This window comes from Molothrus aeneus, chromosome 1 (assembly GCF_037042795.1).
Source record: "Molothrus aeneus isolate 106 chromosome 1, BPBGC_Maene_1.0, whole genome shotgun sequence".
In the NCBI taxonomy this organism is placed as follows: domain Eukaryota; kingdom Metazoa; phylum Chordata; class Aves; order Passeriformes; family Icteridae; genus Molothrus; species Molothrus aeneus.
In genome coordinates this window covers 46,019,518-46,041,674 of record NC_089646.1, presented here as the reverse complement: position 1 = coordinate 46,041,674, position 22,157 = coordinate 46,019,518, and the positions used below count along the sequence as shown (strand labels likewise).

At 40.5% G+C, this 22,157-nt stretch overlaps 2 protein-coding genes across 2 annotated transcripts in view; both read right to left on the bottom strand.

Annotated features, from left to right (window-relative positions):
* Positions 1 to 820: 820 nt before the first annotated feature.
* On the bottom strand, positions 821 to 7,812 carry TMEM42 (transmembrane protein 42). The gene is made up of 3 exons (XM_066572003.1): positions 7,696 to 7,812; positions 2,997 to 3,143; positions 821 to 2,208 (listed from the first exon to the last, which is right to left on the bottom strand). Exons 1-3 carry the CDS (start codon positions 7,810 to 7,812, stop codon positions 2,068 to 2,070), a joined length of 405 nt encoding a protein of 134 aa, XP_066428100.1. The 3' UTR covers positions 821 to 2,067.
* Positions 7,813 to 8,805: 993 nt separating this feature from the next.
* The window catches only part of KIF15 (kinesin family member 15), a 33,714-nt gene continuing 20,362 nt past the window's right edge, over positions 8,806 to 22,157 (bottom strand). The window contains exons 21-35 of the mRNA XM_066571990.1: positions 21,895 to 22,045; positions 20,807 to 20,892; positions 20,348 to 20,423; positions 19,997 to 20,083; positions 18,935 to 19,039; positions 17,958 to 18,080; positions 16,380 to 16,526; positions 15,307 to 15,411; positions 14,974 to 15,138; positions 14,414 to 14,520; positions 12,483 to 12,555; positions 11,827 to 11,864; positions 10,026 to 10,191; positions 9,561 to 9,692; positions 8,806 to 9,304 (exon numbers count right to left, since the gene is read on the bottom strand). Coding sequence (XP_066428087.1) covers positions 9,224 to 9,304; positions 9,561 to 9,692; positions 10,026 to 10,191; positions 11,827 to 11,864; positions 12,483 to 12,555; positions 14,414 to 14,520; positions 14,974 to 15,138; positions 15,307 to 15,411; positions 16,380 to 16,526; positions 17,958 to 18,080; positions 18,935 to 19,039; positions 19,997 to 20,083; positions 20,348 to 20,423; positions 20,807 to 20,892; positions 21,895 to 22,045 — 1,642 coding nt within the window. The 3' untranslated portion in view covers positions 8,806 to 9,223. The remainder of the gene's footprint in view (positions 9,305 to 9,560; positions 9,693 to 10,025; positions 10,192 to 11,826; positions 11,865 to 12,482; positions 12,556 to 14,413; positions 14,521 to 14,973; positions 15,139 to 15,306; positions 15,412 to 16,379; positions 16,527 to 17,957; positions 18,081 to 18,934; positions 19,040 to 19,996; positions 20,084 to 20,347; positions 20,424 to 20,806; positions 20,893 to 21,894; positions 22,046 to 22,157) is intronic.

Below are 22,157 nucleotides of genomic sequence, written 5' to 3'. Positions count from 1 at the left end.
GTACACAAGAGGCGTGGGATTCTGCCATAAAATGAACCCTGCTTGGCTGTCTTTCCTTACCATGGGAATTGGTGAAAAACTTCCTTCTGTTTCCACCTTCAAGTATTTATGAGAGAATTTACAGCCCTGGTTTATATTCACCCTTAAAGGGAACACCACAAAGCAAAGTGCTGCTCACACCTTCTGCACACGTTCCACTTCCGAAGAAACAACTCCTAAACCCTGACCTCCAACAATGACCGTAATAAAGAAACGTCAGTTTTGAGATAGTCCACGTTAAAAAGCTTTCCAAATGGTTTATTAGGAAATGGGACAAGAGCCAAATTAACCAGAGTGCCTGGTCCTTCTAAAGCTGTTTGCACGAAGGCAGCCATGGCTTACAGGTGGCTGAGGGTTAATAACAAGGGCAAATAAATCAGGCTTCATTAATTTTCCATTATCTGTGAAGATCTAAGGAGACCTGATGTACTTAGAAATGCATGGCTCTTGGCTGTCATATCTGCAGACCTATGAGGTCCCTGTGTCAGGTCCCAGCTTCCACTGCTGCCACCCAGAGAGCTCCCCAGGTTCAAAGACCCACGGTGGCAGGGAGGGAAGACACTCAGAGCACTCTGCCCTCTCCCCCACCACACACGCAGCTCCCCTCTTTGACAGGAAGACCTGAGAGCATACTGAGGGGAAGGCAAAGGCTTTGCCCCTCCTGAGACACACCTGCCAGATGTGGTGAGCTAGAATGGCAGGGAACAGAAAAAATGGCTCTTGGCCTCTTCTGGGAGACAGTGACTCTGCTGATTCAAAGAAGGCACAAACTCAACTCCAGTGACATTTCCATCCACAAGTCTATTTTACAGTTGACACAGCACAGATCTGCCAGTCATGACAGACCTGACAGGTTCAGATACAGATGCTCACAGTGTCCTTAGGTTTTCTGCACATGCAACAACCATGACTCACCTTCTGTCATTACAAGATGACAGAGACAACCTGGCAAGCCCAGAGCAAGCAAGCAATATCACCACCATGATGCATACATTTATAGGCATGATTATATTTGTTAATTCCAACTGAAGAATTTCCAAGGAAGAAAAAAAAGAAGCGGGGAGGGGAATTAAGTCAATACCTTACAAATGATGATTCATGACACATTCACCAAACTGACACGTGGAGTAATCACTGATGCAAAATTTAGCAGATACCAGTGATCTGGTTGATCACATTACATCAATGGGAATAAGCATCATCCAGAAGTGTAGAAAAAACATGGCTTGAGAAACTTCCTTTTACCAAACATTAAAGCAATTTTCAACTTGAGTGGGGATGAGGGATGTATTGAACATGGACACTCCAAGTGGAAGCAGGTTGCCTGTTGAACTGTCCCAAAATTAGTTTAACCTACACAAAGCAGGAAGGGTGATCAAAACCCTATTCTGGGTAAGGGTTTAAAGGAAAGAGCAGCAACCTTACAGTGACTAACATGTCAGGAATGGGTAAGTGAAAATTCTAGAAGTCAGATACAAATGCCAAGTTCAAGGGTGTATGTGACTGATAGAGGAAGCTGAAGGAATTAATGAAAGTCTCTACAGCCTTACAGGTAGCAGTGGGCATAGAACCATTTCAAGAGACAAAAAGTCAGGAACAGCAGAGCAGAAATAACAACTGCCTTCAGCATCTAATTCTGATTGCTCTTCTATTTTGGGATAGGTCCTTTCATGGAAAAATACTGATGTACAAGCACCTTCCACAGCCACTATATTTACTTTCAGCATTCCCCTAACTGGGAAAGCTCCACAGCCACAGGGTGTGAAGAGGAGGAGTGGCTGATAAGCCTCTGGCCCTGATTTTCACAATACTGACTCAGAGTTGACCAGCTCCCTCCGAGCTGTCACTGCCACCATACCACCACCAGGAAAGATGTGACCAACGTGATTTTGCAAGTCAGCAGATGAGCACTGAGCAGGGGTTAGCATCTCGGTGGCCAACGTGTTGAGAGGCCGGTGGGGACTGGGGATGCTGTCATGAGACAGGCTGGAGAGAGGCAGCATGGCACCGTGGCCCCTGCAGCAGCTATCATTCCTTCTTCTCCGCTGGGACTGGCACCAGCTGGGGCGCAGCCGTGTGCAGCAGCATGAGCCCGCAGACTGTCATGGCGAGGCCGACCCACCACAGAGGTGTCCATGTCTCCCCGAAGAGCAATCTTCCCAGGATAGCCTGAAGGAAAAGAGAGACACAAAGCTTTGCTGGGCTGAGCTGCCCCAAGGCCTCTTGTGCTGCCAGAACTGTGAGGACTTCTGGGAGAGACAGCCCTGGAAAAGACCTGGTTGAGGAAACTCCTACTGGGATGGCCAACAGGAATGGCTGCTGAAGATGATGGTGGAGATGACCAACTCCACCAGCAGCCTGGAAGCACAACCATACTGTGGTCCCCAAGCAGAATTTGACAGATGCACATGTGCTTTGCTGCCTTCCCAGCACTTTTCAGGAGCCAAATTTCCCACTGACTGGGCATTTATTATGATTGTTGATTGCTGGACACCACCATGAGCTGTCTGCCTGCTGGAGCACAGAAACAAGGTGGACTGCTGTCAAGAGCAAAAAAGCACGTGGAAAAAACCTGCGGGTCAAAGACTCTCTTGCTGTCACTAGAGATGCTGCATCTTCAGACTCAGCTAGGATGACTCTGGCTTGTCACAAGTGAGGTGCTGCAAAGGAAAAGCAAAACGAAGCAAAGCTCCCAGCTCCAGCTCCCACTGGCAATCAGAAAACTTCAGTAAACTGTGTTGCTGCTGCAAGGCATGCAGCAGCACCCTTCTTCCTGCACCACACAGGAAAGTTCCACCACAGCTATCAGAGCAGCTGAGGCCTGACACAATCATTTCCCACTCTCCCTTTGTGGCCAGAGATGCTGGTTGCACTGGGAGATGAGTTACAACCAGCGTGGGCATTCTCACCTGGCTGTGCTCCTCAGGCTTCAGTGTCTGGGGAAGGGGTCTACTCACCGAAAAGATGAAGTTGGAGGCTGTTGTTGTCACAGAGGCAGCAGCTGAGGAGGAGGAGAGTCGTAAGGCTTTTGTGAAGACTGTCCACATCACTGCATTGCACACAAACACCAGGCCAACACAGCTGAGGCGAAGCAACACTGGCAGCTGCAGAACAAAATGGAAAATTCTGTGTATTTTCACCCCCTACTTATTCAACCTCAATAATTCATGCACACTTTGGAGCCAAACCTAATGGTGTGGGCTTTTAAAACTGAATTATGGCTGGCTGGTATTACACAAAGATGAACATATTAAATCACAGAAGGAAATGGAAACAAGGAAACAGCTCTGGACAGACTGTGAGCCTGCCATGTCCTGCTGCAAGCCCAGCCTCACACGACAACCTGAGAAGTGCTGGGATAATGTGCAGCAGCTGCCATGCCAGAAGCCAACCTGCAGAAAGCTCTCCAGTTCACGAAGTGGTGCCACACACAACGCCCATAAATGCCCCTCACTTATCACCTGATGGATGGAAAAGGGTCAAATTCAGTCTGACAAACACCAGAGATGTACATGCTGGCACTGTGTGTGCTCCAGAACCCAGCTGTGAATGTGAGCCAGGACCTGGGCAGCCCAAAGCACTGGTCCTTATGAGCTCCCAGGACCTGGCCTGCCCTACTGCTGCAGTGAGGGTAGAGCAGGATCTCTGGGAGGAAAGAGCAAGCTGAGTGGCTTCATGCCTTGTTTTGCACAAGGAGTGGCTTTTGCCTTGTTTTACTCACTGGAGAGCAGGGAAGTTTACTGATGGGGTCTCTGCTCTAACATTTAATAGCAATAAAACCAATTTTGAATTCAAGGGCCTCAAAAAAGATCTCCCTCCTTAGACAACCTGACCAGATGTGTAACTGCCTCAGTTTGAAAAAAGGGCACAGTTGCACCTAAAAATCCAGCACCATTCAGTGCCTCCCACCCCTTCCCTGTTTAAGCAGCTGAGGCCATCTCCCCAGCCCCTGGGTACCATGTAGTTGATGTGAAGACACCAAGGGAGATCACAGGCAGGCAGATCCCAACTCTCACAGTGACAAGTGAAAGCAAAGCTTTGTCTATGGCCATAGCAATCAGAGCTTCATAGCCTGCCACCTTTCAGTCCACGGTGGCATCCATCTTGTGGCAGACAGAAATGCAGGTTTGAGGCCACAGCTCAGAGGTGGCACCTGCCCTGTGGGAATGGCTGCAGTGTCCTCCTGCCAGCTGCCCAAATCAACAGTGTCCACCAAATGTGTCCTGCTCCCATTCAGAAGAAGAAATTACTAATTGCAAGCAGTGGGGGAGCCCACAGTTTTCTGAAGTGAGTGATATGGTAAGTATAAAGTTAAAAGGAAAACAACACAAAGCAAATCCATGCTAGGTGGTTGGCACAAGCTCTCTGAGACTAATCCCACTCCAGTGAGGGATGGTGCTGGTGTGTGGCCTCATTTTGCCCCAGTTGTGGCAAAGGTTGCCAACTTTTGCAACTAATCAGGACAACAGTAAAGATTCAGAATGATTCCCACCAGTGAATCAGTTTGTTTTCCCACTGACATCCCACTGACAGGAAAACCCTGTGTGGATGGGTAAGAGGGACAACTATGCCTAGCTACTACTGCTCCTCTGAGGAAGAAAACTTCTGCTGTGTTAGGGCTCACCACAGAATGGGGTTTGCCTCCCAGTTTCACTCTCTGCCTGTATGACCTGGCAGTTTGACTTTCCTCAGGGAGTTACGTACATCCACACACCTCTAGTGAGTAAGCAGACTTGGGAGTGGGGATGAGAGGGGAAAACATTCTCTGTGTTTCACCTAACTCTAGTATATTTCTGGAGCAGAAAGAGACCCATGCTGCTGAGGTAAAAAAAAAAAAAATACCCTTAAGAAATCTTGTTACTGCCTTCAACCATTAGCCTGAGGGTGTAGAGGGATGGAGCCCAAGCTCTTCTCCAAGGTCCATTAGGACATGACAAGAGGCAACAAGTGAAGTATGGAACAAAGGTCATGGGCTCTCAGACCTTCTAAGTATTTAAAGCTTAACTGGAGAAGATCATGTGTAAGCAAAGGTTGGACTAGAGACCTCCAGAGATCTGGCCAGACTTGAGCTAGTCCGAGACTACTGGTGATGAAGCAAAGCTGGCTCCCACCGTCACAGCAACTATGCCACCTTCAAAAGTGACCCAGAACCCACGGCTACTTCTGATCTCCTAACGCAGAGCCAGGGAAACCAGCTGCAGGTGGCACGTGCCCAGAAGGAAAGTTTATCAGAGAAAGGTCAAGTTTCTCTGTGCCCAGGGCAGCAGAGTGGTCACTGCAATGGTACGCAGACAGACAGATAGGAACATCCCTACGTGTTCCCCACAAGGAAGAAGGGAGATAAATTCCTCCCCTGCTAAGGACTCAGCTGAGCCACCCCAGTGAGTCAAGGATTACTGTTCTGATTGTTTTTCTAAGCAAAGATTAATTTCAGTGTACATTTCAGATAATCCAGAATCACTCCTGAAGTGGCAGAAGTAATTTTAGATGAAGATTGGCAGGGGAGCGGAGAAAGCAAAGAAAAACTTTTGTTCAAGTGCAATGACCCTTCCTGGTCACACTGCTCTCAGGCTCTCAGACCACAACACATCCTTGTGGCCAGGAAATCCATCCCTGTGGTGCCATGGAGTATCCTGCTACCCTGCATCATCAGCTCTTAGAAATGTCAATACATTTCTTGCTGCCGTGTTCCACACTGCACAAGTGATGGCTGCTATCCCACTTATTTTGGGATTTCTGTAGCTCTTCCTCCAACACAAAACCCCTTAAATCTCTGTCACCTTGTGGCTGCTCTGCAGAAATGCCTTTGCCACATATATGCACTGAAATACTTATGCATCTACAGTCCTGTGCAATTTAAGCTACTAGGAAGATTATGGCATTTATATAAAACTTGGCTAGTTTTACAGCTAAGATGATTAATTAATAATTGTCACCTGGAGTGGACCTGAAAACCAAAATAAACCAATCTGCCCACAAAAAAGAAACACAGCATGGCAGAGATTGAAAGGGATCTCCAGAGTTCATCTGGTCCAACCTCATCACTCCAGCAGATTGCCCAGGTCCATGTCCGGACAGTACATGATTATCTCCAAGGATGGAGACTCTACCACATCCCTGGGCAACCTGGGCCAGTGCCTGGTCACCCTCACAGTTTCTGGATGTTCAGAGGGAACTGCCCATTCCCGTACATGCCCTTTGCTTCTGGTCTAGTTACTGGGCACCACTGGAATGAGCTTGGCTCCATCCTTTGTGCGCCCTCCCTGCAGGTACTTCTACGCATTGAAAAGGTCCCCCTGAACCTTCTCTTCTCCAGGAGTAACAGTCCCAGCTCTTTCAGCCTCTCCTCACAAAAAAGATGCTCTGATCCCTTCATCATCTTTATGAGCCTTTGCTGGACTCTCAGTAGCTCCATCTCTTTTTTTGCAGTGGAGAGCTCCGAACTCAACCCAAAACTCCAGGTGTGGCCTCACTGGGGCTGAGTAGAGGGGAGGGATAATCTCTCTTGACCTTCTGGCAACACTTCACATCAACGACATGATACTTTGTCATATCACATTAAAAAAAAAAAGAAGTACCAACCTCCTCCCACCTCTGCCACCCCAAAAATGGGCAATATTTTTATAAATTTCAACAGAGAAAAATACTCAGAAAAGATGCTGTCAGCATTTTCAGTAATTCCATGCTCTGCCATTCTCTCAGTACAGAGCACAATTTGTGATTTTTGGGCACAGTGAAGAGTATCAGAATTTTTTTTCTATTTCTCCTTTCGGAGATCTCAGAAGGGATCAACAGGATTGGCAGGTACTGAGGTTTTGCCTTTTTAACTCTCTCTAATAATCACACATGTCAATTTCTTTTTTTTTTTTTTTTCCCTTGTGCAAGGCTGGATTTGTTTCAGATCTACCTTCCCTTGTGGGCTCCCTTTTGTACATTTGCCCTGTGAGTAACAACCTATGCCTAAATGAACCTCCCCAAAGTGCTTTTAGGATACATGCATGCTGCCTTCCTCCCGTCCCCACTCACACACAGCCTGGTGCCCATGTCCCCCTCTGCCGTGGCTGTGCCAGGGTCACTGCTGGAGGTAAGGACACCGCCTCTGAGCTGAAGGGCCAGCACTCCCATGTAACCTCAAGCACGCGGAGCTTTGTGAAACGCGACCCAGATAAAGATCATCACCAATGATGAACACCCAAAGAGAAGCAAGAGGAAATCAAGGGCTGCACCTCTCTGCTCTGCTCAGGGCCGAGCTGAGAGAGAATAAATGAGAGAAGGGCGCTGCTATCAGCAAAACAGCGGGCTGAGAACAAGCATTTGATGCTCATACTAACATCCTGCTTTAAAGTAACACTGACGTGGAAGGGCTGGATATGAGCTCCCAGAGCTGGGCTTGGTTCGGGGCATTCCCCTCACACCCGGCAGCCCCGCTGCGCGCCCCGCGCTGTTTACGTCGGCACCGCGCCTTACTCAGCCCCGCAAGGCTGGGCTTCCCCGGGGCTGAGTCACGGCTCCGCCCGCGGAGGCCGCCCGCCTTTCCCTGCAAATCCAGGGCAGCCCCTTGGAGCGCCGCAGGAAGAACCAGCGCGCTGCTTCCCCTCCACCGCCGCGACGAGCAGCGCAAGACCCGGTGCCGAGTGCCTCCCGCTCCTTCCTTACCGAGCCGCCGGCCGCCTCCCCGCCCGGGCCCAGCGCCAGCTTCGCCGCGGCGGCCGCCGCCGCCCCCAGGCCCCCCGCTGCCGCCGCCGCCGCTGCCGCCCCGGCCCCTGCCCGCATGGCCCGGCCCGGCCCGGCCCCGGCGGCCCCGCGCAGCCCCAGCGCCGCCCCGCGCGGGCGGGCGGGCCCCAGCGGCGAAGGGCCCGTGGGCCGTTTTCGCTTGTGTACAAAGGATTTATGGGAACAAGCAGGGAAGCACGGGGCCGGGGTACAACGCAGCTTCTGCTGTGGCCAGGTACAACACAGACAAAGGGCAGAAGCCGCTGCCGACATGACGATAGTCCAGAAACAGACAGGAAATTAATACTTGTAAACCTAGAACAGGGCAGTCACAAATAAAAACACCCTTGTTTAGCCCCTCTCGGCCTGTGTGCTCCTCATCCGTGCTAGTTCTGATCTCTACTCACACCCCAGCACATCTTCCCTTTAAGGTCAGCTTTTTATTCCTCCACATCTCAAGTGCAAACAAATCTGCAGCTTAAAATAGGTAAGGTAGTGGAAAGTCTTCTTTCCCTCAGCCAAATAATGTAGTAAATCATTAGGTATATTCTACCCTTTACCAGACACATCTTTCCTCTTTATTCCCTTTTGTCCCAGTGCTTGTGGTCAAAACTATTATTGTATGAATTACCCAGAAGGCAGAAAACACCCTAGTTTGATATTGCTATAGAAATCAACATTTTGTGTTCCACTAATAAGCATTTCAGTTATTTGCAATAAATTTAGTGCAATTAAATGAACTTATGGTGTACTCCTGTAAAATTTTCTGCATACTTTCAAATCTTCTTTCCTAACATTTTTCACTTCTTTGATAAGAAAAGGGTTGCAAAACCCTCAGAATCCTATAGTGTTAATACAGAGCTCAAAGTCTATACTAACAGAAAACAGGTTTGAAAAGTATTTTATTTTCAAATAAAGAAAGAACAGAAACAAAAAATGTATTTATAGTACTATTTACAAGCCTGTTACTAAATTCACATTTATGCTTTATTGAACAAAGTTTAATATGAAAATTATTTTTAAGCCACCCAGGAAAATCATTCTATGTCTAACTAAAAAAACAAACACAAAGAAATTGTGCTTTTTGAATTTTGGCTCTGATGGAAAATGTAGCATTTCAGAAGTAGTAGGAACCTGAATAAAAGTACAAAAGGAGAGAAAAATCCAGGTGTATTCCCAGGGAGAAAGCTTTTCCTTGGCAAGGTACAGAAGTTTCAAGGAAGTATCTACCTAGTATCTATAAAAATCAGGTTTTTAAATTGAAAAAAAATTACAAAAAGGTGTTAAAATTTTATTGAAAGCTGCCCACAGAGCTGGAATAACAATATTCACTTAGAGTTATTACCAGCAAAAAATCTACAAACTAGAATACTTGATTATTCCAGAACCACAGCAAAAGTCAGATTTGACAACTGACTTTTGCTTATTCTGTACACTTCAAATATATGGCTCTGCAGTTTTATTTGGGTCATTACCGCTGATTTTGTCTACAAATGTCACATTTTTTTGATTCTTTCAAAAAAATGTTTTCAACTCGTAGCTTTTCAGTCTCCTGTAAAACAGAGAAAAAACATGGATATATTAAGGAAATTATCCTCACTTAGTTATTTTTACACAAGCAGTATCTTGTTGTGATACTGAGTTATTCAAGTGTTTTATACACTATCTACTTGAGGAAGTAAAATGGAGATCAAAGGTATCTCTGTTCCTCTCCCACAGAAGAGCAGGAATTTTAGTCTTCATTCTCAAAGCTTAGCTCTTTGCTATGTCAGGCCATTACTACATCTGTAATCTACTCTGCAACTTACCTCTGTAAGTTTAGCATAATCTTTCTTCAGTTTCACAAGATACTGAATCTTCTGGTTCAGGTTTTGATGACCAAGTAATTTCCCATTCTCCTCAGCAAGCGAGTCAACTTGCTTCCTCAGCAATTTTATTTCCTGTAGTAATAAATACATTGTGTACCTCTTAGCAGTAGCCTCTCCTTCTCTTTTCAGAAGCAATTCTTAGAGCTATTATCATACTAACATTCAGGTTTGTTGTAACATATGATGCAAGAGTTGGTTCAGTCAGGAAATATATGTTTGTCTTATGTCTCCTTAGACACTATGTTATATCCCTCTAAAAGGCAAAAAAGGAGCACCATTTGATTTGTACTACTAAGTGATTTCTGTATCCAGACTTTCAGTAGCTAAACTGCAAAACAAACCAGCTGTACCTCTGCTAAATAAGATTCTGCTGTGAAGACAACAAAAAAATTATGTCTATGTAACCTTTTCAATCCTGTCTTTTTCTTCATATGCTTCCTCTAGTTTTGATCTAATTTCTTCTTTCTCATTAAATGCTTTGAGCTCCAATGTCCTTGTTCGTTCCATCTCCAAAGTCATTTCACGACAGCTTTTCTCTTGGATTCTGAGGATATTTTTGGTCTCTTCTAATCTGCCAATATAAAAGAATCATAAAACATTAAAAAACAACAAAAATGTCATACAACTGAATTCCTAAGTCATCTTGGACATGGAGGGAGGCTCCTTTAAAAGCATTATTTTGAGATACTGTATTTCCCTTAGAATTTAGTGCTAAAGAAAGGAAAAAATTCATTCTGCTTCACAGTTCTTGTGTTTGAGACTATCAACTAGGCAGTATTTTGGAGCTGCTCTTCTCTTTGGGAACTGTGCTGTTTGCAATCCTGGATATACAACTCCATTCATGATTGAAAACAGAAGCTTCACCTACAAGAACACTTTCAATTAATTCACCTAAGGAATGTAAATTTTCCAGCTAAACTCAAATGCTCTACAGGTTCCCTCTATAAAATGCTTGTTTGTCTGTGGCTTTTCCCCCCTGACAGCCTCATTGCTCAGAAACATCTCTGAGCACTTCAGATGGTCTGAGCCTGCTTGGTTGGCCTGGAAAGAGAATGAGTACCACTTCTGATAGAATGAAAACATTTTCAGCAAATGAGGTAACAGGATATTAAACTGTGCCATCAAACTTAGCAGCCTGTCAATTGCTTCCATGAACTTGAGTAATTTTGCAGATCAATTCAAATATTGCATACATGAAATTTCTGTCACCAGTTTGTTTTACTGAAGCATGGTGTTTAAGACCTGCTCTGTGAACAGTATTCATTTGCTGCATTTGGCAAGACGTTTTCTTGATGAGAAAAGAATGTTTTCCCTCTGTCCATTATTTGCCTGTAGGACACATTGTAGCACTGCTATGAAGTATGTTTCGGAGATCAGACAGGAATGCAAAATCAGTGCATCAAATAGCAAAATAATCCCTAATTTCCAGACTAGGGTTTCTGGAAAATTTAATGCAAATTACTTTTGAAATTACCATGTGCATAAGAACTACCTTCCTCCTTAAAAGAAGTTACTTGCATAGAAAGCATTCCATCAAATGAAAATAACTCTTGTGTTAGGAGATTCAGCCACAATAAATCCTGAAGCAGTACAGATTAGGAAAAGAACAGCAGGACAGACATTTCCAAAGTAATTTTTATCTACTGATTCAGTATTTTCTTTCTTTGCTATTATCCATCTAAGGTACAAAACACTTGAGTTTTGAGGACTGCTTGCCCAATAGTGCAAACACAATTTAGAAAGCCTATAATAAAAGAAAAAAAATTCATTTTTCAAACTGAACCACAGAAATTTAAACAAATAGCATAAACCCCAAATAATTACATTTTGTTTAAAGTTATAAAACATTTGCAATATTAATAAAGAAATGAACAGTATTTCAATTTAATTTGAAAAGGAATGCTATTGCAATTCACTGCATATAAATAACTTTAAACAATTAAAAACATCCCTTCCAATTCAAGTTTTTATGGTTCTACCCATTAAAATATTGTCCTGATATAATGCTATCTAGTAATAGGTGCTACTACCACCTACTGATGAGAAAGAGTAAGAACTCAAGGTATCTTGCCGAAGTGTAAATACGTCCAAATTATGTCTTTTGTCATTTCAGATCTTGGACTTCTATTGCTTAAATGTATCTTTTTTTCTGTCATTAATTAGTTTAATACTAGCTTCCAGTTCAAGGAACAATACTTAGACTTACTCTGCTTTGATTTTCAGCATTTCTTCCACTGCTTTATTCTGGAAAAGTTCAAAAACATTAGATGCAGTCTTAATGTTGAATACACACACATATATATATATATATGTTTAAAAATATCTGTTACTTAATTGATGCTACATATCTCATTCCAGATCATCCTGCTACCCAGTAGTTCACATCCCTAATATTCACTTTAAGTTCATCTCTTTGCTGTAGGCACTTATTTCCCATTTCATGTCAGCACAGCTGACTCACAGCAGTGTCTCTCTGCCCACACACACACAGCAGAGCTCTAACAGGGGGTTCTTCTGTCTTGGACATTCATGGAAACCTCTGCTGTGACATTAACTTCCCTTTGACAGAGCCCTGACATTAGCAAGTGGCACAATCTTCACTTTCCAACACTGGGGATGAGTCAGATTTAGCAATCTGAATCTGTTTTTGCTAATTGTGCAATCTGACACCCAGTTCACTAGTGTTAGGCCAAGATAGAAATCCTAAGAGATAAGTCTCAGGCTGTGCCTCTTAGAATTCACTAGAAATTGGTGTTCGTTTTGCTGCTATGAAAACAAAAAAATCAAACCAAATCAACCAAAAAAATCACATTAATACTTCACAGCAGGTCAACAGCAACTGACATGAGAAGGATAATATACCTTGGCAAGTCGCTCTTCAGCAATCTCTTCCTCTTTCTCTTTAAGGTACTGAACATCAAGATGTTTCTGATCACTATGAAATTCAAGAATGAGAAAAAAAGTTTCTCACAAACAGAGGAAGCCAGTTGTAAAAACATGTTATCCAGATGAAACCAGTAAGTGTGTGCAGTTGTTTTCACACATGTTCATACTCAAAATACTGAACATCATAAAAAAACTCTGGAAGGGTTTAAACTTCTGAACACATTTTCTTTCATCAGAGTATAAAGAAATTAATGTTTTAATGGAAACAACTACAAATGTAATAAATATGCAATTTATGTTTGTTAGACAGCTGTGCTGGTTTTGGCTGGGGTAGAATGAATCATCTTCACAGCCCACATTAGGAGGCTGTGTTTTGGATTTGTGCTGAACACAGGGTTGATAATGTAGAGATCTGTTTCTTATTGCTGAGCAGGGCTTGCACACAGCCAAGGCTTCTCCTGCCTTCCATACTGCCACACTGGCTGGGAAGCTGGGGCTGTGTGGGAGGCTGGGAGGAGACCCAGCCAGGACAGGAGACCAAAGTGACCAAAGGGACATTCCAGACCATGTGACATCATGCTCAGTGTATAATAAAGTGGGGGGGAAAGGAGGAAGAGGGGATGTTTGGAGCGATGATGCTTGTCTTCCCAAGTCAGTGTTGTGTGTGATGGGGCCCTGCTCTCCTGGAGATGGCTGAACATCTGCCTGCCCATGGGAAACACTGAATAAATCCCTTGGTTTGCTTTGCTTGTATGTGTGTGTGACTTTCACTTTCCCTGGTAAACTGCCTTTATCTCAACCCACAAGTTTTCTGGGTTTTGCTCTCCCGATTCTCTCCCTGATCCCACTGCTGGGGAGTGAGTGAGTGGCTGTGTGGGGCCTGGCTGCTGGCTGGGGTTAAACTACAAGAACAGCTTTGGGATGGAAGTACATATTTTATTATTTCACAGTGTTCATGTGTATGGAGACTGCAGAGGACTTCCCACAGGATCACTGCTTAGTGGTCTTGCCAAGTTAAGAAGGTAAAAGCTTCTTGTATTCAAAAGACTTCACTAATTTTTATTTTGGTAGTTTTTAATCAACATGGATGGAAATAAGAAAACACATACAACTAAAATAACTCACTTGTGTGCCATACAGTGTGCCATTGGTTAAGAGTTTTATAATTGCATCATATTACAATAAAACCACTGTTTTCATAAACTTAAAATCTTGTGAACAGATCAGGTAGGTTACTGAACAATGATGCTGTTTCTAAGGTGTTCTGCTTAGTTTGCAACAGACATTTGAAATTGTGTTGAAATTGTTGAATTGAAATGGAAATCAGAGTCAAACAACAATGGTTACATTGCCATGGAACACTGGATTCTGTGGCTTTGTTTTCAGTTTATATAGGTTTTCTAGACCAATTTTTTCCACAATAAAAGCATTATTTTTATGTTCCTCACTTGTTGGATTCCTGACTTGGGACTTTGGAATGTAATTTGGATATGCACTAAGAATTCCCTGCTCCTTTAACTAAAAGGAGTTGTGGTTTGAATAGACCAAAGACTAATTGTATACTGGAGGCTTTAAAATTTCATTTATGTCTATATTGAAACTTGTGTTGCATTTATTTGGACATTCCTTATCTACACAAGTGACATGGCAATATATAATACCCAGGAATTACAATGAATATAATGATTTTACATTATTTCCATTCCCTTTATAAAACTTTATTGCATTTAAGACCTTGTGATTTAAGGGTTATAAAATTTACAAGCCAGTAAATAATTTTCAAAGAAAAGCTTGAGTCAGTCTCTAAATAGGCAAACAACATAAGACTATACTTCAAATAAAACCTGTAAACTTTATCTTAAATATTTCAAGTTAAGAGAGATTTTTTGTGTTTTATTTTACTTTACCTGTTCTTGCTTGGTCTCTGAGTTTCTACAAGGCTCTGTAAACTCCTGTTGTTCTCCACCAATATCTGCATTTCCAGACGCAAGTTCTCCAGCTCATTTAATTGTTCCTAAGCAAGTGAAATCCAAACCATTTTATTTGAAGACCAAATTGCAATTCCTATTTTCATTTCTAGCTGAACTTGTTTTTGAGTAGAATAGAAGACAAAAAATAATTCTCAGAAAACAGGCATGGTTCTCTGGCAAATATCTGCATCACCCTTCCATCTATAGTTGCATTAGAAACTTTATTGAGAATAGTTTCAGCAGCAAATATTGAGAACTGTTTCAGCAGCAAAAGTGATGTTACCATTTGACATTCATGAACAGAAACTGGCACAGTCCTTGGGAAAATGAGATTTACAGACATCCCAAGCAAGTTGTCACCACTTGTTCCCAGCCTAGGTAAAGGGAAAACCAAAAACTGCCTTCCTGCACTAAGCAGAGCTCACTAAAAAAACTGAACTCTTCAGTCTGTCTCATTTTGACCTTGCAAATTGCCAGCAGAGATTAACTCATAGTACCTTCAGCCTTAGAATTTCTTCATTTTTTGCTCTTCGTTCTTCATTCAGTTCATGCACAAGGTGCTCCAGATTTATTGCAGAGGCCCTTCGATCAGCTATTTCTTGCTCATGAGTTTCCAAAAGCTTGGCCAAATTCACATCAAAATTAGGAGGAGTTTTAGGACACTGGCAAGTGAAAAAAACCAAACATACAAACTATTAGTAAAGGACTGCTTTCCCTGTGTATTGATTACATGTTTTAATACTTCATTGGAGACATAAATAATAAATTTTTGGCAGACAAATCATCAATAATTACAAAACGTGTGAAAATGTTTCTCTCAAATGCCATACCTGAGTAAATGTTACTGAAGATGAGTCCACAAAGCAATCTATTTGCTTCATTTTCAGTTCATATTCACTCTTCCTGTTCTCCAGTTCCACTGTCATTTTGTCTAACTATTAGAAACACAGGAAGAATTAAAGTAGCTCATAATACTCATAAAATAGGAAACAAAATAGCACTCAGATCTATATTTTGAGGAAGCTTAAGTACACCACAAGTTATTTTAGATTAACAAAGACTTCACTTTTTATAACCCTTCTGTATTTAGTCAATCACTGTTAAACTCTCAATAGTTGTATGCAACAAGCATTTTTGAAAGCATCTATACATCTAACTACTTTGTAGTTGATCTGAATTTTGTTCTTGTTAGTATTTGATTTTTTTTTGCCTTGCTAACACAATCTACCTTTCAAAAGGCATGCTAACACAGAAAAAAGCTATATGAACTTGGTTGGCAAACGTTACTGGTCAAAACTTCATTTGATACAAAGATTTTAGTGATATAGATTTGATCAGTTTCCCCAAGAGAATATGGTGACTTGACAAAAGAACTCCTCTTCCAAAAAACAACTTATTAGAGTCTTTGCCAACACAAATATATTATTTAGCACTATGATAGTTGTGACAACTAGAGCTATAATTTGTACAAAGGTTTAATATAGCTATTTAGTCTGCAGCAGCTCCAAACCACTGCATAATTTACAGAGCTCAGCAGTTATCTCTATTGCATAATGATACTGTTTGTGGATAAGTGTTAAGCAGAGGAAAAAGTAATCCCCTAGGTTACACTGCTGATAACCTGAGGTTGCTCTGCTCTTACAGATACTGATAATTTTACTCTGCTATCAGAGTACACATTTTTTGTGATCTCTAGACAACAGTTCCAAAACATTAAAAGTTACCTAATCTTTGTTCAGAAGTTTCTGAGCTACTACTTTCCTTTTACAAGAAGAAGCATTTCTCTTCACCAAGAGGACTATGTACCAGATGCTCTAAAATGACAAGTGAAACCTTTTTCAGAAGCTACAATTGACCACAGCTCCCTCTCAATGAGCTAACTGTGAATATTTCTTTGTTTTACCTGTTCCCTGAGTTCCTGGATTACAGCTTCTTTCTTTGCTATGTCTTCCTGTGCACACTGGAGCAATGCATGGTGTTTCTTAGAGGCCTCTGTTAGACTGATCAGCTGATCAGCAGTATGACGCAATTCTTCACACAGAAGGTCCCTCTGTTTTAAGTCGTGGGATGTGTGAAAAAAGAAATGTTAAAGTTATTGCTGTAAGTCAGTTGTTTCAAGATGTTTTGTCATTGGTGCTGAGATTGCTAACAGCTACAAGCATCTCCCTTTTCCTTCTACTTTTTCATCATTAATTGTAGCAAGCATTTATCTATAAATTTATTTTAGCATATTTTCATATCCTTGGTCTTGGTTACAGAACAAAAATGAGGACTCTTCCCCAGTATAGTGACAATTAAGATTCTAGTGGAAGATCTTTAGAATTAGTCACTATTTTAAAATATAATATGTACTTCAAAAGAAACCAGAAAAGAATGTATAGATTTTAATCACACTGAAGTGATAACAGCTTTTTTTAGTGCACTGATATTCCACAGATACCTTTGCATTTATTCTAGGATCTATACTCCCACCCTATCTGAAGGGGCATCATACCTAAAGAAAGATGTGCTAACACATAAGGAGAAACTTCATCTAGTATTTTAAATGCCACCTCAGATTTGTTCTTTTCCAGTTAAGAACGCATGATGAAATTAGTAACTGAAGTGTAAAGTAAAGGAGAAACACTATAATTTTATCAGGAGCCAGATATACCCACGGATAACATTGAAACAGGAACTGGCACTAAGTTAAAAAAAGCCAAAAGCCCCTAAGTAATCCATTTGCAAGACAACTCAGCTTTGGGTTTCAGAATGTCACTTTTAGATATGATTATGAACACAATCTGTTTATTTTAAAACAGATTTTGATTATGTTTAATGTCCTTTGAGAAACACACACCTCCCTGGAAGACTTTATTGGTGCTATCTGATTGGACTAGCAAATCTAAACACAGATGATCTTGTAGGAATTATATGTAAGGAGGTGCTAGTATTTGTGACTGCTTGACATGTTCAACAAAATAATGGTGACAGCAGTAATAGAAAAGACAGAGTTAAAGAAAGATACAATATTAAAAAGCAAAACCACATTTGAATCAAATGTGTGCCCTAGATCAGTTTCCAGCAGGTGGAGCTTTTAGTTAAAATTATGAGTAAAGAAAAGATATTGCTGAATATAGTGCAGTGAGGGAAGAGACACTGTGGAACATAATATATTCTTCTACGTATTTTAATTTCTCAGCTGCATCATCTAAAGCTGCCATTAAATTCAGCTGATGATTCCTTAGTGGCCTTAACAAAATTAAACCAGGCTCTTAGCATAGGCTTTTATGAAGTAGCTTATAAAATATTTATGTCAAGTAACATGGTAATTTAACAGAATTTGTCAGGTATCTCATGAAAAATTCTTTTACGAACAGCTTAACTAGCTGTAGTTTGAACTAAAATGAGGTTAAGTTTTACATGAGCATTTTAAGCAAAACTACATCCAGTTGGTCTGGTTGAAAAAATAATCATAAGACACCAACATTAATGTTTTTACCTCAATGTTATCAGCTATTTCTCTTCCTTCCAAGGCTTCCTTCAGTTCTTCAATCTTCTTTTCCTGATCTTCTATGATTCCTGTGCTTTCTTCTTTTGCAGCCAGAACAATATTATACTTGTACTACAAAAAGCATTCAATCAGATTTAAAATATTTTAGAAAAACATGTTATCAGGTAAAGTTGGCAAACAGAAACCAAATAAATGTACATCACAAATCTTTTGATGACAATTACATTTAGAAATTAGTGACAATGACTAAAACCAGAATGATATATTTTACTTGCTAAATTATACAAATTGTTTGTAGAGATTAGTTGTCAGAATGATATAAAAAGATTATTAATGTGAATTAGCCACCACAATACATATTACCCACTAAAACCATTATTGAAGAGATAGCCTTATTTAGAAATCTGTCTGATCAACATTTTTCTTCTATAGAACCTTTGGCATTCATAGTTCACACGTAATATATTATGTAAAGCATTCTGTTGGTTTCTCTATCAATTTTCAAACCAGACCTATTTTAATAAAGCAAAGGCATCATATTTATTCATAGTTATTCAAATACACAGTTTTAGTTCTTTATACTTGTTTTCAGATGTAGAACATAGTAATACCAGCAACATAAAAATTCACTCCATAAAAAATAAATTTACAATTCAGCTTCAATTGCTGAGGTCTTAAATTGCCAATTTCTGAGAAAATCTAAATGTGACTGTCAGCTGAGTGGAGTTTACAGTAGGTGAATAGGTCCCTTTAGAGACACAGCTTTTTACCCACCACATGGAGAGGGTTCACTTTTTGAGACAGCCTTAGGCATAAAATGTTCAGAAGATGTCAACATGTCAAAACAAAGAAGTTTCCTTCTAAAACACTGCAGCAAGTTATACTGTTTGAGACCTGTGATAAGACATGCCATTGCATCCCATTCTAAAGAACGATACCACGTCCTTCAAAATGACAGAACATACATTTATATCCTCCAGCTCTCTTGTCAGCCCATCTATGGACTCAGTTTTATGATTAATTGAAGACCTCAGCTCCTGGATCTGTCTCATCAAGTCAGTTACAACTTCCTGCAACATAAAAAAATTAATCCTGATAAAATACATATAAAATCCATATAATGTATAACTGGACTTTTTTGGTATATAATTTGTCAATCCTAAACATTAATCAATCAGGTGAAAATGAGTCCTCAAACTGCACATATAAAAATAGACAGAAAATTCATTGCTAAATCACTGGCTTTTGTTCTAAGCACTTAAAGAAAGAGCTAAATATCCTGCAGTGTTCCTTAGAAGAGAAGACTAGCCTGCTGATTTAGTCTTAGTAATGCTTTACTAATAGGAGAACAGAACTACTATAATTTAAGGGTATGTTTGTTTGTAATGGAAAAAGGCACATTCAAGAAACACCACTGCACTGACAATACCAGGTGATTCTGACTTTATGCATGTCAGATTTTTGGGTTTATGATGGAAAAAGCAATACTTATCATTGCATCATGTCAGGCAGTAAACACACCATGTGATTTCTTGTGCCTGTTTTATAGACAGCACATATGCTTGCACTAGGGGAACTCAGTTTTCATACTACAACAGTCTTGGCGTCAAGAAGTGCTTTGATTTTACTAATAATGTGACACACAATGACATTCTTACAACACCTTTCTTACCTTTTCCATCTGCCCATTACAGCAGAGCCCTGAATGGAAGGCTCTATTAATCATCTGGGGAATTATGCATTGTTTAGGCATTCAATGTTTTGCCCAGTAGACAGTTTTACCTTCATTTTTGGTTTTTGTTTAACTTTCAGTCAGCCTGTCTTTTCTCTGAATGCATGCCAGTTTCCTACCTCCCTACCAAGTCTGTGCTAGGAAAAAGTAGGATTTATTTTACTTGGCTATATAGCCAGGATTGCCTAAAAGCACAAAATTACTGAGCAGCACAGGAAGGCTCTGGTCTTTCATCTCTATTACAGAACATAGTTACCCACAAGAGTGTGTATCAGACACAGAAATAAGCCCAAACCTTATCTGTATCATTTGTCTTCTTCAAAGAAGCAATAGTCTCTTCAGCAGCAGCCAGCTCCTGTTCCAATGTCCTCAGTTTTGCTTCCTAGAGGAAATCATATTTATGAAGGAATGTCTTCCCTACCTTTGGTGTATTTTATAAAGCACCAAGTCATGAAAAAAAAAAGTAAGTTTTTAACCTTACCTAAAAAAATTAACCAGTAGCTTAACAAAACAGTACGTAGCCTGAGCACTCTACATTTATTTTGCTAGTGATCAAGCTAACAGTCAGTACACCAATAAAATTTGTTATTAATGCCCAAGGAAAGCCACGAACACACAATTCACATATTCAAATCTGCTGTTGTACCTGCTGCTCACACTGTGTTTCCAATTCTGAAAATGGTTTCTCCACCTGTCCCTTTTCAAGTACTTTCAACAGCTCCCTGGTAAAAATAAAAACATGTTTTGATTATATTTCTCACTAGAAATGTAAGAGAAATTTTAACAAGAACAAAGTGATATGAGTTTATTTTATTTGCACTTAATTTTTTTAAGTTCTTCAGTTATCACCTTCCCAAGTGCTATACAAAAGTCTAATACTTTAGTTACTAGCCTTACACTGCTACCAGTGGCAGAATTTTATCTTTGACATGAAAAACTATACAATGAAATTACTTTAAATAAAAAAGAATTGCTGTTCTGATTTGGATGAAATAAAAAGCCCATCTGGAGAAAACACCTCTACAAATAGGATCCCCATCTGAATATAACATATAGCACCAATGAGGGCGGATGAAAATAAACCCTACTGCTAATTAAAGCTTACCTTGAATTGTTTTCTTTGTCTTCTTGTAATTGTAATGTTAGTTTTTCATTATGTTCTTTTTCTGTTTTCAGAAGCTGCAAAAGGTTCTAGAATATCAAAATATATGTTTGCTATAAGAAGTTACAATATAAGGTATCTAAAGCAATTTAAGAAAATAAAAATCTAAACAAATCCTTAAGATGGCTGAAAAAACCCAACCACCCCAGAAAACCTTAACTGGAAACTGGAAGATCTTTAGTTTGTCGTGAAGACGTTCAAAAGTAAAGGCTTATTTCTATTAAGTAATCAAATCTTTTCACCTGCCATTAATAATAGTTTCATATAGCTATGATGTTCCTCAATATCCAAGGCTGTGAAGGGAAAATTTAGAATTTTCAATTGTAGATTAATTTGGGGGCATTTTAAATTTCTGTATTTGTTCAAAATATTGAAATATACAGAGTTTAAATCAATAATATTCAATCTGTCAGCATTCTCTTAAACACTAATAAGGAAAATTTATATCAAACTTGCCGAGCAGGCACTACATACCCTGCAGAAACACAGGCAAAATTATTTGCAAAATCCCTTGAGCAACCTTGCTGCTGTTTTGCAGTCACTGCAGTCTGACAGGCTTTTAAGGACAGTATCAACTAAATTGCAGCACAGTGATCCACCACAAGCCATAGATCATTTTAACAAGATCACATCCACTATGAAAATTTTTAAGAAACTGCTTTGTAAAGATAGAATAATTAGGCTAGTCTTGGCTAGCCCGGAGATAAAAGGTCATCTCAGCTTTTCAATGTCAAGATTCTTTTCCAAAGAAGCATCTTATTCCTTTAGCAATTAATCCATCTCCCTCAACATTTCCAGAGCAATTTCTTCAGCCTAAAAACTTACTATTCATGATGTTACTGGGTATTTCTGATAGCCTGTGGTTGCAAAAATCTTGCACTAAGTTTGGAAAAAGAATTTGGGTACATCTTCCAAATGAAATCACTAAGAAACCTATTACTACTGTGTAATGTTATCAGTGATACAATAATAGAAATTAGGCAGTCTGGGTTCTGTATAATCAAGTCCTTTAAAATCCTTGACTGTCTTACACTCAGCTCAGTTTTCATTGCTTCTGCTTCTTGCTTCCCCTCCTCAAGTTGTTGCTTCAGCTGGTCTGTCTCAAACTTGGCCACCTCCTGCAAATTGTCGTAGTCATCCTGCAGGCTTGCCTTTTCTTCAAGAATCTTTTCATGTTCTAGCCTTCATAAAAAAACCCAGACCAAATAATCTAGTAAGGGTTTGTGTCCTTATAAAAATACTCCAATCAACTGTATTTTAAAATATCCAAATAATATACAGAGGGAAAGAATAC